Source organism: Monodon monoceros, unplaced genomic scaffold, assembly GCF_005190385.1.
Source record: "Monodon monoceros isolate NGI ecotype Baffin Bay Population unplaced genomic scaffold, NGI_Narwhal_1 Super_Scaffold_3, whole genome shotgun sequence".
In the NCBI taxonomy this organism is placed as follows: Eukaryota; Metazoa; Chordata; class Mammalia; order Artiodactyla; family Monodontidae; genus Monodon; species Monodon monoceros.
The window spans coordinates 9,541,274-9,562,602 of NW_021703780.1; the positions used below are offsets into that span (position 1 = coordinate 9,541,274).

Genomic DNA, 21,329 nt, shown 5'->3' on the forward strand with positions numbered 1-21,329 from the left:
AAGACCGAGAAGAATCCTCTAGGAAAATTAAGGCAGGGTTCATGAGTGTGCTTGTTAATCAGCTGACGGTCAGCTTCGTTAAACCGTAAACTGTCCCAGCAAAGGGCTTTGTACTTACAGCAGTCTCAGCAGTCATCATAATCATACCACCTCCCATCCAGATTATCCCCAAGTAGAATATGTACATTTATTTGACAAATTAATCAATATACCAGTGGAAGAGATTTTGCCAATATCACTGTGTTCAATGTTTACCTGCCCCAAATGCTTGCTCACAAGAGGGACAGATTCACCAATATTTTTTATAACTTATTTTCTCATTGCCCCAGTTAATTTGCTATTATACTAGGTAGACAGACAACTTCAGAAGCAGCCATCTCCCTACATTTCCATTTAGACTGAGAAAAAAGTAGATGAGAAATCCATGAAAGTAACTAGCTTATGAAAGGGCCTCTTTTTAGGAAAATGGGGATTTTTCAAAAATGGCCCAGGACTGGGAGTTAGAAGATATGGGAGACAAAAGCTTTTATTTTGGTTCTGACGCTAATTCTTTGGCCTCATGCAGGTAACTTCTCATCTAGGTCCTTAGCATCCTCCTCTGTAAAGTGAATAGTTTGAGTGATCCTAAGTTCCTTTCTCTCTCTAAACATTCTCTAACACCACATTTACGTGAGTTTTTTTTTTGCTTTTGGCCAGATGTTGACCACAGACCATCCTCCACAGAGGTCAGATGGATGTAACAAATTCTGTGACAGCAGGAATTGTTTTGGGTGTGTCCAGTAAAAGTTTTAAAAAGACAAGAGTCCTCAAATTCAGCTACCTTCATAACTCTTTAATGAAATTTAAATATCATTCCCTGTCCTTTTTACCTTCCTATGTTGCTCCACCACCTCCCTGCACCAGGAAGAAAAAAAGATGAAAAAAACTCTCCTGTTTTCTTCTTCCTTAGTTCTTGGAAAATGGTGTCTAATCACTTCCTCTTCTTCCTTGGCTGCATCGTGTCACCTGCACAAATAAGAACAGAAAGAGACCTTAGCCTTCAGCGTTTCCCTAATGGGTATTCTTCTGTGGGTGGACATTCACCCTGACTTGGGACAGTGGAAAGTTGAGGAAGCTTTTCCGAAGGCAAGATGATGTATTTTAAAGAGTTCTGGAAAACCACCAGCACCGCCGCAAGGGCAAGAAGGGACATCTTGCTGTCCTACTTGGTGCCTGGCTCACAGCCACCCAGCTGACCAGCGGTGCAGTTCATATCGCGTGGCTCTGAATATGTGCTGTGAACCACTGATGGCTGTTGCTTTTGGCCATGTGTTTGTAGGCTGCACACCGTTCATCAACAAACTTTGAGACTTTGCAGATGGAGATGAACAAACCACATCAAATGAGAGAGGAAAGAGAAGAATGGATATTCACCTAACTAGGGGCCGTTCTGTGACCTCTCACCAAATCAGTTTATTGGGCTGGCCCAATAAAGAAAAGTACTGGCATATTGATTTAGTTTTTAGTAAGTTTATTACTAATTGTCATAAGTAATAAGCTTATAGCTAATTAGGAATTACTAATTACCAATCTAATTGTAGCATTAGATTTCTAGAATGACTTCCATTTAGCCAACCATGGGTACTTCCATATTTAATGATCACAAATCTTTACAGAAACTTTGAAACTTTGAAAACTTCATTAACTCATTGTCCTTCCTGTCTGTTGCCAAATGCAGTCTTTTTTCAGCTCAGCCTCTTCTCATCCATTCTGGAAGTTACAGCCCTATTACTTCTGGCTCGGTATTACCATAGCAATCTCAGCTCCCAAGGCCATGCTTCAGACCCTGCCCCCTCCATCAGTTATATCTTTAATAGTAAATTTTAAATATCTTATAATTTTATTTGCTGGAACTCCCCTTCTCAGAGGCTTTAGTGACTGATGACTTGAATTCCTCCTGTGGCCCCCTCATCACACTGATTTTCTAGGGCAGACAGCTCCTAATCACACAGCCCCCGTGGCCACACTTGAATTCATGTCTCTCAACATTTTTAGGCACAATCCTCTCCTTCCTTCTACTCCTCATCAATCCATACTATATCCAGTCACTCCAGTGAAGCCTAGCTGATTTATCCAGCTCTACATGCTTCGTGTTCTTTTCATTTATGCTTCCACTTGTTTTTCATTTTTCCCCGGTTAGGTCTTCTCTACATTGGGTCTATAAGGACAAACACAGTATCTTCTCTTTTCTGAAGTATACACTTAGGGCTTTTAATGAATCAGTTTTCAGATAAATAACACATTAATTCTCCTGTGTTCAAGAGCTTGGTCAGTATACTCTTCTCAAAGTTGTTCCCTCTGTGGTCACTCTGAGGGCACCTAAAACTTTGTTTATCCATGTTGCTACCAACCCTCAACACTTCGAATCTAACTGTAATCAAAACCTCACTTCTTCAACCCAGGGTTCCAAGGATTGGAGATTCCTTCTCCAGTTAGGAAACACAACAGAACATGATGGCTTAGAGAGAAACAGCAGAAGCAGGAGCAGAAGTGGTGGTGGGAAGTTCCCCTGGGGGAGGAGAGCAGATGGCTCCTTCCAGTGGATCCAGGTCTCCCCTGTCCAACACCATGAGGCTAGATAGAGCACCAAGAAATTCCCACATGCCCACCCGTGTGCTAGAGAAGGCACCATCCCCAGATGTGTCTCTGTGTGGAGCTCTAACAGTCATTTCATTCTGTAGAGACTTACACAGTGTGACTATCACAGAAATCACGTTTTTCTTTTTGTTTCTAGCAGGTGGGGATGGTTCCTTAGTACTAAATTCTTATGAGGCTGCGCAGTCTCTAGACTTCTTCGAGTCTTCAGAATTTATCTCTGACCGTGTTTCCACAGTGCATGGCTGGAGATGAGGGAATTGTTGACTTCGTAATAGAGCATATTATCTTACCCAGAGTTCACAAAATGCATTTCAAACTGGTTGAGAAATAACGTTCCTTGTTATCACTGTTTTCCTCATTGAAGGGAGTCTTCCCCAGTGGAATACCTCCTAGTTGGTGGTTAGGGGGTTAGGTCCACCCTGATTTCGTTTGTTTTAGTTTTACTGAAGTATATTTGATTTACAATGTTATATTCGTTTTAGGTATACAACATAGTGATTCAATATTTTTATAGAGTATACTTCATTCAAAATTATTATGAAATATTGGTTATATTTCCTGTGCTGTACACTACATCCTTGTATCTTATTTATTTTATACATAGTAGTTTGTACCTCTTAATCTCCTTCCCCTTTCTTCTCCCCCACCCCTTTCCCCACTGGTAACCACTAGTTTGTTTTGTGTATCTATGAATCTTTTTCTGTTTTATTATATTCATTCGTTTTATTTTTCAGATTCCACATATAAGTAAAAATATACAGTATTTGTCTTTCTTTGTCTGACTTACTTCACTAATTGTAATACCCTCCAGGTCCATCCATGTTGCTGTAAATGGCAAAGTTTCATTCTTTTCTCTGGCTGAGTAATAGTCATATGTTGTCTTCTTTATCCATTCGTTTGATGATGGACACTTAGGTTGCTTCCATATCTTGGCTATTGTAAATAGTGCTTCTATCAATTTTGGGGTGCATATATCTTTTCAAATTAGTGTTTTCCTTTTCTTTGGATGTATACCTAGGAGTGGAATTGCTGGGTCATACGGTAGTTCTATTTTTAATTTTTTGAGGAACCAGTTTACATTCCCACCAGTGTGTACTAGGGTTGCCTTTTCTCTCTATCCTTGCCAGCATTTATTATTATTTGTCTTTTTGACAATAATAGCTGTTCTAACAGACGTGAGGTGATATCTCACTATGGTTTTGATTAGCATTTCCCTGATGATTAGTGATGCTGAGCATCTTTTCATGTGCTGGTTGGCCATCTGTATAACTTCTTTGGAAAAAAGTCTATTCAGGTCTTCTGCCCATTTTTTAATTGGATTGTTTGTTTTCTTGATATTGAGTCGTATGAGCTCTTTAATATTTTGGATATTAACCTGTTATCAGACATATCATTTGCAATTATCTTCTCTCATTCAGTAGGTTGTCTTTTCATGTTGTTGTTGGTTTCCTTCACTGTGCAAAAGGTTTCAAGTTTAATTTGATGTAGTCTTATTTATTTATTTTTGCTTTTGTTTCTCTTGCCTGCCTCCGCAACAGATCCAAAAAAAATATTGCTAAGATTTATGTCAAGAAATGTACTGCCTGTGTTTTCTTCTAGGAATTTTATGGTTTCTGGTCTTACATTTAGGTCTTTAATCCATTTTGAGTTTATTTTTCTGTATGGTGTGAGAAAATGTTCTAATTTCATTCTTTCACATATACCTGTCCGGTTTTCCCAACACCGCTTACTGAAGAGACTGTCTTTTTCCCGCTTTATATTTTTGCCTCCTTTGTTGTAGATTAATTGGCCATATGTGCATGGGCTTATTTCTGGGCTCTTTATTCTGTTCCATTGATCTGTGTGTCTGTTTTTGTGCCAGTATCATACTGTTTTGATGACTGTAGCTTTGTAGTATAGTCTGAAGTCTGGGAGCATTATGCTTCCAGATTTGTTCTTTTTTCTCAACGATTACTTTGGCTCTTCAGGGACTTTTGTTCTTCCATACAAATTTTGGGAATTTTTGTTCTAGTTCTGTGAAAATGTCCTGTGAGCGTTTCGATAGGGATTGTATTGAATCTGTAGATTGCTTTGGGCAGTATGGACATTTTAACAATATTAATCCGTGAACACAGAATCTTTCCATTTAATAGTATCATCTTCAGTTTCTTTTATCAGTGCCTTATGTTTTTAGGGTATAGGTCTTTCACTTCACTGGGTGAGTTTATTCCTAGATATTTTATTGTTTTTGATGTGATTGTAAATGGGATGATTTCTTACTTTCTCTGTCTGATAGTTCATTATTTGTGTATAGAAAAGCAACAGATTTCTGTATTAATCTTGTATCCTGAAACTTTAGTGAATTCTTTTATTTGTTCTAATAGGTTTTTTTTGGTGGAGACTGTAGTGTTTTCTATATATAGTATCATGTCATCTGCAGATGGTAACAGTTTGACTTCTTCCATTCCAATCTGAATGCCTTTTAATCCTTCTTCTTGTCTGAGTGCTGTGGCTAGGACTTCCAATACTATGTTAAATAGAAATGGTGAGAGTGGGCATCCTTGTCTTGATCCTAATTGTAGAGGAAAAACTTTGCTTTCCACTGTTGTATATGATGTTAGCTGTGGGCCTTTATTATGTTGAGATATGTTCCCTCTGTACCAACTTTGTTGAGAGTTTTTATTGTGAATGAGTATTGAATTTTGTCAGATGCTTTTTTTTGCATCTGTTGAGGCTATCATGTGATTTTTATCCTTCATTTTGTTAACATGGTGCATCACACTGATGGATTGCAGATATTGAATCATTCTTGCATCCCTGGAATAAATCCCACTTGATTATGGTGTATGATCCTTTGTATATGTTATTGAATTCAGTTTGCTAATATTTTGTTGAGAGTTTATGTGTCTATATTTATCAGGAGTATTGGCCTGTAATTTTCTTTTTGTGTAGTGTCTTTGTCTAGTTTTGGTATCAGAGTAATGGTGGCCTCATAGGATGAATTTGGGAGTGTTCCCTCCTCTTCAATTTTCTGGAATAGTTTGAGAAGGATAAGTATTAACTCTTGTTTATATGTTTGGTAGAATTCCACTGTGAAGTTGTCCAGTCCTGGACTTTTGTTTGTTTTGGGAGTATTTTGATTCCTGATTCAGTTACAATACTAGTAATCGGTCTGTTCAGATGATCTATTTCTTCCTGATTTTGTCTTGGAAGATTGGATGTTTCTAGGAATTTATCCATTTCTTCTACATTGTCCAGTTTGTTGGCATACAACTGTTTGTAGTGATTTCTTCTGGTTTTTTGTATCTCTGTGACATAGTTTGTTATTTCTCCTCTTTCGTTTCTTATTTTATTTGGGTCCTTTCTTTTTTTCTTGATGAGCCTAGTTAAAGCTTATAAATTTTGTTTATCTTTTCAAAAAACCATCTTTTGCTTTTATCGATCTTTTCTATTTTTTAATCTCTATTTTATTTTCTCTCTGATCTTTATTATTTCTTTCCTTCTGCTGATTTTGGGCTTTTTGTTCTTTGTCTGATCCCTTCAGATGGTAGATTAGGTTGTTTGAGATTTTTTGTTTGTTTCTTTCTTGAGGTATGCCTGTATCACTGTTAACTTTCCTCTTAGGACTGCTTTTGCTGTGTCCCATAGATTTTGGAAAGTTGTGTTTTTATTTTCATTTGTCTCCAGACATTTTCTGATTTCCTCTTCAATTTTTTTGTTGACCCCTTGGGTTTTCAGCAGCATGTTGTTTAGCCTCCATGTGTTTGTGTTTTTCTAAGTTTTCTTCCTGTAATTGGTGTCTAGTTTCATACTGCTGTGGTCAGAAAGGATGCTTGATACAATTTCTATCCTCTTAAATTTTTTTGAGACTCGTTTTGTGACCTGGAATGTGATCTATCCTGGAGTATACTCTATGTGCACTTAAAAGGAATGTGTATTCTGCTTTTTTGGATGGAATGTCCTGTAGTTATAAGTCCAACTGCTCTAATGTGTCACTTAAGTCTACTGTTTCCTCATTGATTTTCTTTCTGGATGATCTGTCCATTGATGTACGTGGGGTGTTGAAGTCCCCTATTATTGTAGTATTGTCAATTTCTCTTTTTATGTCTGTTAATATTTGCTTTATAAATTTAGGTGCTCCTATACTAGATGCATATATGTTTATGAACATTATAGCTTCTTCTTGTATTGATCCCTTTATCATTATGTAATGCTCTTCTTTGTCTTTTATTACAGACTTTGTTTTAAAGTCTACTTTGTCTGATATGAGCATTGCTACCCCAGCTTTCTATTCATTTCCATTTGCATGCAATATCTTTTTCCATCCCCTAACTTGTAGTCTGTGTGTCCTTAGCTCTGAAGTGAGTCTCCTGTAGGCAGCATGTTTTTTTATCCAGTCAGCTACCCTATGTCTTGATTGGAGCATTTAGTGCATTTTTATTTAAAGTGATTGTTAATAGGTATGTACTTAATGCCATTTTGTTATTTGTTTTCTGATTGTTTTTTTAGTTCTTCTCTATTCTTTTCTTCTTCTTATGGTCTCTTCCCTTGTGATTTGATGATTTTCTTTAATGTTATGTTTATGTTCCTTTCTAGTTTTTGTATATATATTGTAGTTTTTTGACTTGTGGTTATCATGCAGTTCATATATATTGATCTATAACTATATCTATTTATTTTTAACTGGTAGTCCTTTAAGTTCAAACACATTCTAAAAGGTCTAAATTTTTCTCCGCCCCCCCCCATGTTTTGTATTTTTGATGTAATATTTTACATCTTCCTGTCTGTCCCTTACCTGTTTATTGTAGTTACAGTTGATTTTACATTTTTGTCTTTTAACCTTCATATGAACTTATTTCAGTGGTTGATCCACAGTCTTTACTAGTAGGATTTTTGTCTAGTCTTTACTAGTAGGATATTTGTCTTTACTAGTAGGATTTTCCCCTTACTATAATTTATCTCTTGGTATAACCTTTTCATTTTCATTTAAAGACTCCTTAACACTTCTTGTAAGATTGGTTTAGTATTGATGAATGTTAGTTTTTGCTTGTCTGAGAAACTCTTTATCTCTCCTTCAGTTCTGAATGATAACCTTGCTGGGAGGAGTATCCCAGGTTGTAAATTTTTTCCTTTCAGCACTTTATCTATATCATGCCACTCCCTTCTAGCCTGCAAAGTTTCTGCTGCAAAATCAGTTGATAGCCTTATGGGGGTTCCCTTGTATGTGACTCTTTGTTTTTCTCTTGCCGCCTTTAGAATTCTCTTTTTATCTTTAACTTTTGCCATTTTAATTATGATTATGTCTTGGTGTGGGTCTCTTTGAGTTCATCTTGTTTGGAACTCTCTGTGCTTCTTGTACCTGGATATCTGTTTCCTTCTTCAGGTTGGGAAGTTTTGAGTCACAGTTTTATTAAATACATTTTCTACCCTTTTTTCTCTCTCTTCTCCTTTTGGGAACCCTATAAGTCAAATGTTAGTACGATTGATGTTGTCCCAGAGGTCCCTTAGACCATTCTCATTTTTTAAAATTTGTTTTCCTTTTTGCTGTTCTGATTGGGTGACTTCCATTTTTCTGTCTTTCAGATTGCTTATGCATTGTTCTATATCACCTAATCTCCTGTTCATGACATCTAGTGTATTTTTCATTTCAGTTATTGTATTCTTCAACTCTGACTGGTTCTTTCCTGTATTTTCTAGTTCTCTGTTGAATTCTCATCGTGTTCATCTATTCTTTTCCCCAGTTCAGTTAATATTTTCATTACTATTTCTTTGTACTCTTTTTTTTTTTTAAGATGTTGGGGGTAGGAGTTTATTAATTTATTTATTTTTGCTGTGTTGGGTCTTCGTTTCTGTGCGAGGGCTTTCTCTAGTTGTGGCAAGCGGGGGCCACTCTTATTCGCGGTGCGCGGGCCTCTCACTATCGTGGCCTCTCTTGTTGCGGAGTACAGGCTCCAGACGCGCAGACTCAGTAGTTGTGGCTCATGGGCCCAGTTGCTCCATGGCATGTGGGATCTTCCCAGACCAGGGCTCGAACCCGTGTCCCCTGCATTGGCAGGTGGATTCTCAACCACTGTGCCACTGGGAAAGCCCCCAGCTTTTCTTTTTTAAACACCTTTTTTTAATTTATTATTTTTGGCTGCGTTGGGTCTTTGTTGCTGCACGTGGGCTTTCTCTAGTTGTGGCGAATGGGGGCTTCTCTTGTTGCAGAGCATGGGCTCTAGGCATGCGGGCTCAGTAGTTGTGGCTCGTGGGCTCTAGAGCACAGGCTCAGTAGTTGTGGCTCACGGGCCTAGTTGCTCCGCGACATGTGGGATCCTCCCAGACCAGGGCTCGAACCCATGTCCCCTGCATTGGCAGACAGATTCTCAACCACTGCGCCACCAGGGAAGCCCTCTTTGTACTCTTTGTCAGATAAATTATTTATCTCTGTTTCATTAGCATTTTTTCAGGTATTTTTTCTTGTTTCATTTTGTCTTCCCATTTTGTTTCACTTTCTTCACCTGTGTGAAATCAGGTGAAACAGTTGCCTGTCCTAGTCTTGATGTCACGTCCTCGTGTGGGACCATTCCTGTGCAGTCTGCGTGAGCCCAGTGGCTTTGGTGGGAGAGCTGGATTTGGGGTGAGCGTGATCTGCATCTTCCCCCAGGGTGTGCTGGTAGCCACTGCCTTGGTGGGAGGTAGGCCTGGAGTTGGAGGGGCTAGAGCCAGAGCCGGATGCAAGCCAGGGTTGCTGCTGTGCTCGATGACTGTCACTGCTCTGTTGGGGGTGGGAGTGAGGGCAGAGGGGCTGGAGCCGGAGCCCTGAGGGAGCTGGGTTTCTCTTGGGCATGATGGCAGTCTCCATCTTGGTTTGGGACAAGGTCAGGGCCTAAGGTCTTGGGGCTGCACTCCTGTGCTGGTTTCACTTTTTCCCCAGTGTGTGCCCTCAGTTAGAGGCTGGGTCAGGGCTGGAGGGGTTAGTGCCATGCCACTGAGCTGCCCCCACCCCTCCTCCCCCAAGTGTGCACAGAGATCTGTGCTCCAGCGATGGCACTCTCCATCCGAGTGTGAGCAGGGATTCGTGAGCTGGTAATGGTTGCCTCTACCCCGGTCAGAGGCAGGACCAGGGTTCAAGCCAGCTCCGTTCCCTCCAAGTGTGCACATTCTCGTGGGCAGTGGCAGCCTCTGCCTTAGTGGAGAGCAGTGCTGGAGCAAGAGGGGCTGCAGCAGGAGCCTGGGGAAGGCTGGGGTCACACTGGGACGGTCCCTAGGCATTTTTCAGTCAGCTGCCTCTTTGCTGTCATTGGGAGTAAGCAGATCTGTGCGTGTGCTCTTCAAGAGTGGAGTCTCAGTTTCTTACAGCCCTTAGTAAATCCCACTGGTTTTCAAGCCAGCCAAGGGGGCTCGTCTTCCCCATGTCAGACCCAAGGGCTGAGGTGCCTAATACATGGCTCGCACCCCTTGTTCCCCAGGGAGGATCCCTTAGCTTGTGATAGCCCCCTCCTCCTCTGTGTCCCCCACCAGCGGTGCGGCTGCTGACCAGATTGCTTCTTCTCCCTTCCTACTCAGCTCCGTGTGGATCTTTCTTCACAGCCTTGGCTGTAGAATACTATTCTGCTAGTCCCCAGGTCAGTTTCAGTGAGAGAAGCTCTATATGCAGTTGTAGTTTTGATGTGTTCATGAGGGAAGGTGAGCCCAGTGTCGTCCTACTACACCATTTTGATCTCCTCCCACCCTGGATTATTTTAGTACCAAGGAGTAGAGGTATTTTAGGCCAAACACTTAATGTTCGTCTCGGACAAGATTCAAACATTTTCTGCTGGCATGGTAAGGGAAACCATTCCTTTAGTCAACATTACTATGGATACATATGTAATTATATACCTTATTATTCCAATAGTTGGGACACAGGATAAGTAAAAGCATATTATTAAAAAAAAGAAAGATTTACACCTATGTATCTACCATCACAAAAGCTACTGCTAGACTTTGAACTGAAAATTTGAAGAACATTTGCCTGGTTTTAGAGGCTTGGCTTGGAAAAGGGTGAGAAGGCAGATTGTGGCGGGGGACATGAGGTGTTAGAAGAATGAGATTTGAACAAAGTGAGTACAAGATTTGAATGTAGTTGAGTACAAGAACATGAGTACAAGTCACAGTGCAGAAGTAGTAGAAGGAGATGGAGTTGAGAGCTGGCCAGAGAAACCCTAGTGGGAAAAGAGGCTGAGGAAGAGGGAGAAGTGATAATCCCTCGTGGACTCTCTTGGAGCTTAGGGAGATGAAGTTAGGACAAGAAATGCAAAGAGGAGATGTATTTTTCTAATGGACTAAATGGTGCCCAGTGAGGCCATGCTTTATAAATACACGTGGAGTCAACTCATGATAAGATTTTTTTTTATGAAATGATCAGGGACAACATGGAAGATAGACCTTATAATAAATTTCTTCATGGGTAAAACTAAGGAGGTAAACTAGATGGCCTCTAAGCAGCTTTCAACAATAAAATCTCCTTTAAATAAATCTGATCTGTAGGAAATAGTATTAAAGGAAGGTTTTAATATCATTCTGTCCAAGGCACTGTCACAAGGTCACTTGGCCAGATTGGAATTTTCAGCTATAAACTATCCTGGGTGAAAAGGATCTGTGGTCTTGGGCCCTGACAAAGGATACCCCTGGCATATATCCCTCAGTGAATGTAAGGAGAGGGGCCATGGGCCACAGGTAAGCTGACTGCCTCTCCAGCTACACCTACATATAAGAGGCCCTCCATTTTGTCCTAGAGGCACTTAGCCCCTTTCAGTGCCTGGTAGATCTTGTAGATTGGGTTTCTCTTCCTGATGGACTTGTGTCCTGGTGTCGGCATCCTTATGTCTTATCAAGAAGGAAAAAAAAAAAAAAAGAGAAAATTAAGTAGTTAAGTGGCAGAGAAGGAGGCCTATACTGGGACCCCCTGACAGCCCCTTTCTCCCATTCAGAATGGAAATAATCTGTCTGGAGTATCCCTAGATGCTCAGACATGGTGAGCCAAGTTTTCAGTGATCTACCAAAGACTGCTTCCCCCTGCCGGCTTCCATCATTGTTTGAAATCAGTGTTTCACCTATAGCTCTGCCTGAAAAGTAGAAATGGGCTCTTTCCTGGTGGGTATCTGGTCCCAGTAACTCACTCAGTGCTTGCCCACCCTTCTGTTCCGTGACACCGAAAAGCTAGCACAGGTCAGGAAATGAGATGCCATCAGGTCAAGCAGCGTGGCCCTCTGGAACCTCTTGAGAGCTTTTTGAAGGCCAGAAGGACCTTCCTGAGGGCTTGACCACAGTTGTCTCCCTGGCGCACAGGGTCAGCTCTCTGCATCTGTATACCCCTGGAGAATGTCACACACTTTCCAAGTTTACATCTGATTCCTGGTATCACTCCTTATTATTGCCCTTCTCAATCTCTTCTTCACCTTCACCCACTGACATGACACGCGAGGAGGTAGAAAGTGGGTAGATGTGACCATCATTTCCAACACCCTTCTCAGCCAAGCAGCTGACTTGGGAGAACACCACATCGGACAAGGATGCTTGTAGGCATAACTATTTAAACTGAAAGGCGTCCAGGGTCCTGTGGCACATAGGGCCTTGCTCTCAGACTAGCAGTGTCAGTCTCTCTGGGGCACATGTTGGAAGGGCAGAATCCCAAGCTGTCCTCCAGATCTACTGAATGAGAATCTACATTTTAACAAGATCCTGATTTTAACAAGATTTGCAGGCACATACAAGTTTGAGAAGTGCTGTTCTGTGACAGTGGTTCTTGACCCTGACTGCAAATTCAAATAACTGGGAAGCTTTTAAAAATACCAGTGCTGAGTCCCCATCTCCATAGATAGATTTAATTGGTCTGGGGTGGACCTGGGAGTTAGTATTCTTAAAGTTCCCCTAGTGATTTTGTAATGTGCAGTCAAGATTGAGCAGATACTTGCATATTACCTGGGTCTTGACTGATACTTCTTGATCACTTGGTTAGTTGGCTGGTGACTCCCAACCGGGCCACAGTGTGGCTCAGAAATTTCAGAAGCAGAGATTCTAATCAGTTCTAATCTCAATTAGCCTAACCTATTTCACTCTGTAAGTCCTTCAGGAACTACACCATCTCTGTCAGTTTGCACTCAGTTAGGTGGTTGTTACTTTTAATCACCTTCGGCTGGGGAAACTGGTAATTTATGCGTGAAGTTGAAGGGGATGATTGGAATATCCACATAGAAAAGAAGGTTAGTGATTTTTCCTTGGAAAGAATGAAATTAACAGCAGTAGTGACTAACTCTGTGTGCCAGACTCTATACTTGGCAGTTGACACTTCCCAAGTCATTTATGATCCTCCAGAATCCCAGGAGGAGGGTACTAATATTGTCTCCACGATGTGTAAGAGAAAACTGGAACACGAAGACATTGAGTGCCTCGCCCAGTGAAACAGGTCTATAAGTGGTAAGGCCAAGGTAGGAACCCAGGCGATCAGGCACAGAACTTTTCTCCCAACCGCGGCCGCCCACTGCATCACTAAAGCACTCCTTTGAATTTCTGCTCTCATCCAAGGAAGCTCAGGCTGTGGGAAAAGGTGAGAAAGTAGAATTAGCCCTGAATCTGGACAGAGTAGGTGGCCACTTACGTGTTTCCATAGATCCAGAACAGAGGGTTTAGAGAGGGACTCAGAGATAGAGGGACCGCACAATGTGTTGTCCAAGCCTAGACAATGTAAAATTCTGTTCACACTGGCACAGCAGGCATTAACCAGGACTGTCCTAGGCAAACTGAGCTGTGCAATTGCCTTTCTTATAGGTCGTCTCATCAGCGAGGAGTTGAAGTCCATTAGTACAGGATACATGGTTGGTTTGTGGCCGGGTGAAGGACACACCCTAGTTTTCTTGATTCCTGTTCCGATGCCCTTCTCCTCTTTTGTATTGCCTGCCCTAATTTTCATCTCTTTTTCGACAACTCTCTCACCAGTGTACCATATCATACCCTCCTATGCTCCTAAACTCCCTGTCCAACACTTTAAAACCAACCAGTAGAGTCACTCCTTGACCACTGTCTCCAGAACAACTCTGCACAAAGTCCCATTTAATGCCTAGAGAGAAGAGGCCTTGAATATTCTCTATTTGTGTTGATTGATCCATTTAATATTGGGGAAGCTAATGGAAATGGGGGATTCAAAGATGGATAAGACATACTTCTACCCCTTAAGAAACTCAGGGTCTAGTGTGAAAACAAATCTCGGGGCAGACCAGGGGAGGCTTCCTAGAAGAGGTGAGTTGAAATGAATGAGTGGGTGTGAGACAGGCAAAGACTGGGGGAAGTGAGAGAGCCCATGGAGGTGAGAAACATCAATGTGTAGGGAAAACAAGCGGTTCTGTGCTGCTGGGGCACAAGTTTAGAAGAAGGAGAGTAAGAGTCAAGGCAGGGACTGGGTCACAGTGTGCCATTCCAAGGGCTTGGATTTTCATCTGATGAGGGAAGCCTTACAGTGCTTTCAGCGGAGTAGGACACGGGATAATGTGTTCACATATATAGCTCTGTTTGGTTTTAGGTGATTTAAGTGTTCAATGCCGCTGGGATTTTAAATGATCTAATTTCTCTTTTTAATATCTTAGTTAACCATCTATAATTACGATCAGTTCAGAATTTAACACATTTATGATCCTATTCTGATGCTATATAGAACTTTTTACCCATTCTATTCTTAAGGTGTTAAAAATCTAGAGAGAAGAGAGAGACGCATAGCCACTGACGGTAGTGTCCATCGTTCACATGAACATTCACATATGCATGATGCAAATGAGGGTCCACATGCTGATGCCAGCCTGTTTGCTCATTGGGATCCAACTGTAGTGGAAAAGTGGATAGAGCACTTAAACAATGAAGCTTATTAAAAAGAGCTTTGTGTTGAAAATAGTATTGATTTTAAAAGTTATCGTTCTCTAAGCACTGAGTAATCACTTTTTTTCTCTGCACACTTTCTGCCAAGTTTTAAATGGATTAGTGTCTGCTTTCTTTCTTTCTTTCTTTCTTTTTTTAATATAGACTTGGGGACGGCATCAACAATCTACCCAGAACTTCAAGGAGCCAAAACTAGTTAGAATTAGATGTCAGCACATCTGAAATGTCAACACATTTTTTTCTGGATAATTTCCTGTGATTTGAAATCCTGATTTTTTGAGTCATTTTTAGTATTCCATTTTTTAAGTGTTTGCTTTCAAGGAGGATATTGCCTCTGAGGCTTTCTCAACCAGTTAAATTCTCCAAGAGCAGAAAACATGTGAGAAAGCCAAGTTGCATGCTTATTTCTCCAGGGTCTCAGTCTCCTCTCAGAAATACAGACTCTTTTACTGAACCTTCTGAAGCTGTCGTTTTTTTTTGCATACACAGGCTTATGTCTTCACACCAGTTCATAGATTGGGCGGAAGATGCCACTTCTATTTTAATAGAACAGAATGGCATGTGGGTGTGTGATGTGGGGGACTGTGTGTGACTCTTGCCTTCCTTATATACAAAATCAGAGTGGAGTTCCTGCACTTCTCCTTGGATAGGTAAAAAAATCCTGGATATTTTGCAACCTGACTTTTTTGTGGTTACTTTTCTGACAGAAAATATTCTGGAGGTGAGGGCAGTAGGAGAAGCAGGGAGAGAATAAAATCTTCCACTTTGAAATCAACTAAGTTAAGATTGCTTTTTTTCTATGAAGAAGAGACGTGGTTCTGCCTACCTATAATTAGAAAGCTTAGCTTACTGGCATATTCACATTGCCTAAAACCCCAAGTGAGAATTTCAGTCTCAAGTACAGGGTGTGATTCCACCTGGTGAACACTTTTTGAGAAGCAACCTCATGAGAGAGGGATGGGAACACATCAGGGAAGGCACTGCTGAGGGTGGAAGAGCTGAGAGGGTTATCTGGATCCATTTCTTTCAAAGAGGAATTCTTGGCATTTAATAACTTGTGAACCTCAAGTCCTCACTTAAGGGAGGGAGAGACCTTGAGTCTGCTTTTTCATGCAGGGGTTGGTGATACCCGTGCTCTCTGGGTCCTAAGCTCTCTAAACAAGGTGATTTTTGGCCTTAAAGCTAAATGAGGTGTTGTTTGGAGGAGGAGGGGAGATAATTTGATGGGGTCCTTTGAGAAAGTATGAACTTCCCCCAGGCTTTTCCTTTGCCTGCTTTGGACAAAAGCATCAAACATCACTGCCTTCTGCTTTCCTGGTTTCTCCTTCTGTTTCCAGGAGGAGTCAAGAGAGCATAACGAAGAAGTGCTTCTGTAGGTAAGAGAGAAATGAACTGACCCCATTTCCAGTGGTTGAGCTTCTCTCCAAATAGGTAGATGCCGACGCTAAAGATGTAGCTGAGAGAGAAGAAGGCTGCTAGACCCACTGGGCTGAGTTTGGCAAACACGGGATACACCCATGTACCCGTCTCAGAGTAGATCCATAGAACCCTGCAGAAAATGACAAATCACAATGATTAGGACAGCAGGGGAAAAAAGCCATAGTCTCTTCAAGATCACTGGTGTTCTGGAGTCCAGGCAGAGGAAAAGAAGCCACAGGGGACACTTAACAGCCGAGGTGTTGCCCGAACCTACAGAAGTGAGTATTTTCTGGGTAAATACACTGATTCATTGAGACATTCTGTTTCAGGCGCTGGGCTTGGCTATTTTACCTAATCCATTAAAACTCAGTGATGGTAAAAGAATATGGGAGAACACTGAACACATCATTAACCAAACAAAATGTATAAGAACATGAATTATTTCTTTCCCTGAAAGATATGACCTGCTGAGACATTGAACTTGCTAAGATGGTGCCCATTTGCTCGCTCTCAGCCAGACAAGTGGGGTTTGCTTTTCTGGGCCTAAGAGTTAAGTGTAGCTTTCCATTAGCTCTCCAAGCCTGTTGGGGTAGGAGAGGCAGAGATTGAGCACTATTACTATGATACAGTAGACCTGGGGTTTGATTGTGGGCCTAGATTTCAGCTCGTGGAAATAGCCAAGGACAGAGCATTAAGTAGGAATAGATGGATCTACAGGAGGCTCAGATCTTTCTCATGTGAGGATAGAATATAAATCATTTCTGTCAGCCAAGAGAAGGAAAAGAAATGCTAGGAGAGGAGCCACAATGTCTAAGTGAAGCCTAAAAATGCAGTTTGCTGGAAACAAACTGCACCGGAAGATGCCAAAGTCTGAAATAACTTTTAAAATTAAATACGGGGAAGATGATGTATCAGCTACAGTTTATAATCGGTTAAGAGTATGGAATATGGAACCAGGCTTCTGTGATTCGAATCCTAGTTGTGCTACCTACTAGCTGTGTTACCTTCACTAATTTATTCAACTTTTCTCTCCCCCTACCCTCATGTATAAAGTAGGGGTGCAAACAGCATACAGCTTATAAGGCTATTGTAAGGATTAAGGGAGTTAATTTAGCACATGTAAATTACATAGAACAGTGCCTGGCAGATTGTAATCATTTTACAAGAGTTTAAAAGCTTCTCTCCTCTGAGGGAATACACAGTGGGTGTCGCCTCAGCAGTCTTTCTTTGAGGCTCTTCATCTCTTGTAAAAATTAGGGTAGCCCAGGTTATGCTTCAGAAACAACGTTCATATTTGGATATCCCAGGTTGTCAAAGGAGTTCAGATGGAAGAATGAAATTCTGTGCTTAATGAAACTTTCAGAACCCAAGTGCAATCTTGGTTGTTTCAGATACTTTAAGTTTGTCAAATGCTTTGTTGGAAGAGAGGGGCTAACATCAGGGCCAGGACTAGGGTGAGGCAAGGGAGGCACCTATGGCATAAAATTTAAGAAGTCATCCCTGTGCATCAAAGGACACCGTCAACAGAATAAAAAGGCAACTTATAGAATGAGGAAAATATTTGCAAATCATGCATCTGATATGGGATTATTATCCAGAATATATAAAGAACTCCTAGAGCTCAACAACAAAAATAAACAATCCAATTAAAAATGGACACAAGACTTGAAGAGACATTTCTATGAAGAAGATATACAAGTGACCAACAAACACATGAAGAGATACTTAGTGTCACTAATCGTTAGGGAAATGTGAATCAAAACTATAATGAGATACCACTTCACACCTATTAGGGTATCTTCTATCAAAAAACCCCCAGAGAATATCAAGTGTTGAAGAGGGTGTGGAGAACTTGGAACCCCTGTGCACTGTTGGTAGGAATGTAAGATGGTGTAACTGCTGTGGGAAACAGTATAGCAGTTCCTCAAAGAATTAAACCTAGAATTACCATATGGTCCAGCAATTCCATTTCTGGGTACATACTCCAAAGAATTAAAAGCAAAGACTCAAAGAGATATTTGTACTCTCATGTTCATAGCAGCATTATTCACAGTAGTTAAAATATGAGAGCAACCCAAGTGTCCATTTAAGGACGAACAGATAAATAAAATGTGGTACAGTTATATACACACAATGGAATATTATGCAACCTTTAAAAGGAAGGAAATCCTGGGACTTCCCTGGTGGTGCAGTGGTTAAGAATCGCCTGCCAATGCTGGGGACATGGGTTTGAGCCCTGGTCCGGGAAGATCCCACATGCCACGGAGCAACTAAGCCCGTGCACCACAACTACTGAGCCTGTGCGCCACAACTACTGAGCCTGTGCTCTAGGACCTGCATGCCACAACTCCTGAGCCCGCATGCTGCAACTACTGAAGCCTGCGCACCTAGAGCCCGTGCTCAGCAGCAAGAGAAGCCAGCACACCTCAACGAAGAGTAGCCCCCGCTCACCGCAACTAGAGAAAGCCCATGCACGGCAACGAAGACCCAACGCAGCCAAAAATAAATTAAAAAAAAAAAAAAAGGAAGGAAATCCTGACATATGCTATAACTTGAATGAAACTTGAGGATATTATGTTAGGTAAAATAAGCCAGTCACAAAAGGACAAATACTGTATGATTTCACTTATATGAAGTACTTAGACTCATCAGATTCATAGAGACAAAGTAGAATGGAGCTGGGGGGAAGGGGCAAATGGGGAGTTTGGGAAGAAAAACATTCTGGAGAAGGATAGTGGTGATGGCTACACAACAGTGTTAATGTCCTTAATGCCACTAAACTGTATACTTAAAAATTGTAAATTTTATGTTACGTGTATTTTACCACAATAAAAAAGAAAATTTAAGGAGGCATCAGTCTCAGGGTTCTGCATGTGTAGTATTTATTGTCCCTTGGACCCTAGTCCTGGCCCTGCTGGTATCACTCTGCTGCCCCAGACTTGTCTAGATGCTACTCTCATGTACTCAAAACTGCACTAGACTGAAAACAAGTAATAATTGTTATCATGGTCACTAATATTAGAATTCTGTGAGATGTGCATCCATGGATGCATTTTAGAAGGATATCCACAGCACTTCTTTCCTGCATGGCTGTCTCTCATGACAGGCCGGAGGAAGTATAAGAGACAGAAAGTAAATATCCTCAAGTAGGTAAGGCCAGGAGTTTGGGGTCAGCGAGGAGATCTAAATACGCTCCAAACGGGTTGCATTAATTAGTTCACTTTGTTTTCTTTATATACTTGAAATTAGGGCTTCCTAGTTTCCATGCACATTTATGTAAGATAGTCTACAAATAAGGACATTTCTCTGGAAGCCTGGAAAGTTTCTGTTTATTTACTTCAGTTTTGTTTCCTCCAGCGTAAGATTTGTAAAGGAAAGTTCCTGAAGTAAGCTAATGAAGTCTGCACTTTCACAGAGAAGGTGCAAAGAAAGTTATAGGTGTGTTAACTGACAGTGGGAAACTTACTGCAAATACAATTAGAGCGTGAGGCATGATTGCAGTCATTTAATGAAGGGCAGTCAGCAGAGAGGCCTGAGTGCAGAGATAGTCATGGTCAGGTGCTATCACCTCTTTACGGCTTCTGGAATATATGTTAAAAGGGGAGAGAGAGAGAGAGGGAAAGGGAGAAGGAAGGAGGGGGGGGAAAGAAGGAAGGGAGTGGGGGAGGGAGAGAGGGAAAGGCACTCAGCACGTGTGCAGCTGAACTGTCCTTGTCCTCCATCTCAGTCAATGTCAGCTCTTCCCTAGCTGCCGTATATGATCCCATGGAATCATATTTAAATACTTCTGCAGTGGGGGCTTCCCTGGTGGCGCAGTGGTTGAGAGTCCGCCTGCGGACGCAGGGGACACGAGTTCGTGCCCTGGTCCGGGAAGATCCCACGTGCCGCGGAGCGGCTGGGCCCGTGAGCCATGGCCGCTGAGCCTGCGCGTCCGGAGCCTGTGCTCCGCAGCGGGAGAGGCCACAACAGTGAGAGGCCTGCGTACAGCAAAAAAAAAAAAAAAAAAATTTCTGCAGTGCACTCATTTCATGATCTCAGTCCAGGCTCCTTCATCTCCTAAAGGTTTCTATAATTGTCTGCTCACTGGGCTTTCTTGCTCACATCAATCCACTTTCCACAATGCAGTAACCCAATAATCTCTCTAAAAGAAAAAAATCGTTCATGGTGCTCCCCTGCTTCCAGTGGATCCACGTTGCTTTAGGAAAATACCTAGCTCCTTCCCCTGGCCTACCTGGCCCTGCCCTGCCCACCCATCCACCCTTCCAGTCTCAGATCTGCAGTCTAACCCTTTCTGTTTCTTGAATGAACCCAGCTCTGCAGCTTCTGGTCTTCACCCATGCTGTTGTCTCTGCTTGGAACACCTCTGCCTTTACCCTTCCTAGGACATACTTCCTGCTCTGTCCCTGGCTGAATCTTACTCATGCTTTGAATTTCAGCTTAAAAGTTAATTTCTCCGGAAAAAATTTCCTGACCATTCTTCCCACAACCCACATTTGGTTAGGTTGTTATGTGCTTCCCCTACCATGAGTTTACCCTTGTTGCATATTTGACTATCTTTCTCCAGAGCTTCTGGAAGCTCTGTAAGGACTGGGATTTTATCTATTATGTGCATCTGTTTCCCAAATGCTAGGAACATGGCAGGTTCTTTAGTTTTAAATAAATGGCTGTTTGGGTGGCACTACCAGCACCTATGGTTCCTTTTAACTGCTGTTAGCTGTGGCTTCTATAGACAGGTCTCAGCTGCCTGACCCGCCAAGAACACTGCAGCCTCTGAAAACTGGAACGTGTAACCAGTAGCCTTGCAAACTGTAGTTAATTGGATGCTCACATTAATGGAATCACCATCTTCCCAATCCACCAGCTGAAAATTCTGAGAATTATCCTTGATGCTCCCTTTTCATTTGCCCACTACACACCAATTAATCCATAAAACCTATTCTGTTACACCAACAATGTGTCTCAGGTATGTCCCTCATTCCTAATTGTACAGCTGTATCCCTCTTCAGGCTCTTCTTATTTCTAACTTGTGTAACAGGCATTTTGGGTAGCTGAGATTTGGGCAGGAAGGATGAAAAGTGTAGACAAGCATTTCCATTCTTAGCCCTCCACCTCCACCCCTCTTCAGTTTGCATGCTGGCCGGCCTGGACCCCAGATGCTGATAATAGGGGAAGTTGTGTGGCATCTTCATGTTTATTTTCATATATTAATTTACATGAGGGCTGGGGAGTCCTTCTGTGGAAAATGAGGCTGGGATTCCGATCCCCACTAAGATTTTAGGTTGTAAAACAATGGTGCCATCTAGATGGTCCCAGACTAAGGTCATATTTCAGGAAAGGGTAACAGTGGCTCTGGGGGTGAATTCACATAGTGCGCTAGCGGTAGTAGGAGAGGATTGTTGGTACCA

At 41.7% G+C, this 21,329-nt stretch overlaps 1 protein-coding gene across 1 annotated transcript in view; it reads right to left on the reverse strand.

Moving 5' to 3' along the window:
- Positions 1 to 815: 815 nt before the first annotated feature.
- The window catches only part of ADTRP (androgen dependent TFPI regulating protein), a 68,745-nt gene continuing 48,231 nt past the window's right edge, over positions 816 to 21,329 (reverse strand). The window contains exons 5-6 of the mRNA XM_029243992.1: positions 15,903 to 16,054; positions 816 to 1,005 (exon numbers count right to left, since the gene is read on the reverse strand). Of these exons, the coding sequence (XP_029099825.1) occupies positions 971 to 1,005; positions 15,903 to 16,054 (187 nt within the window). The 3' untranslated portion in view covers positions 816 to 970. The remainder of the gene's footprint in view (positions 1,006 to 15,902; positions 16,055 to 21,329) is intronic.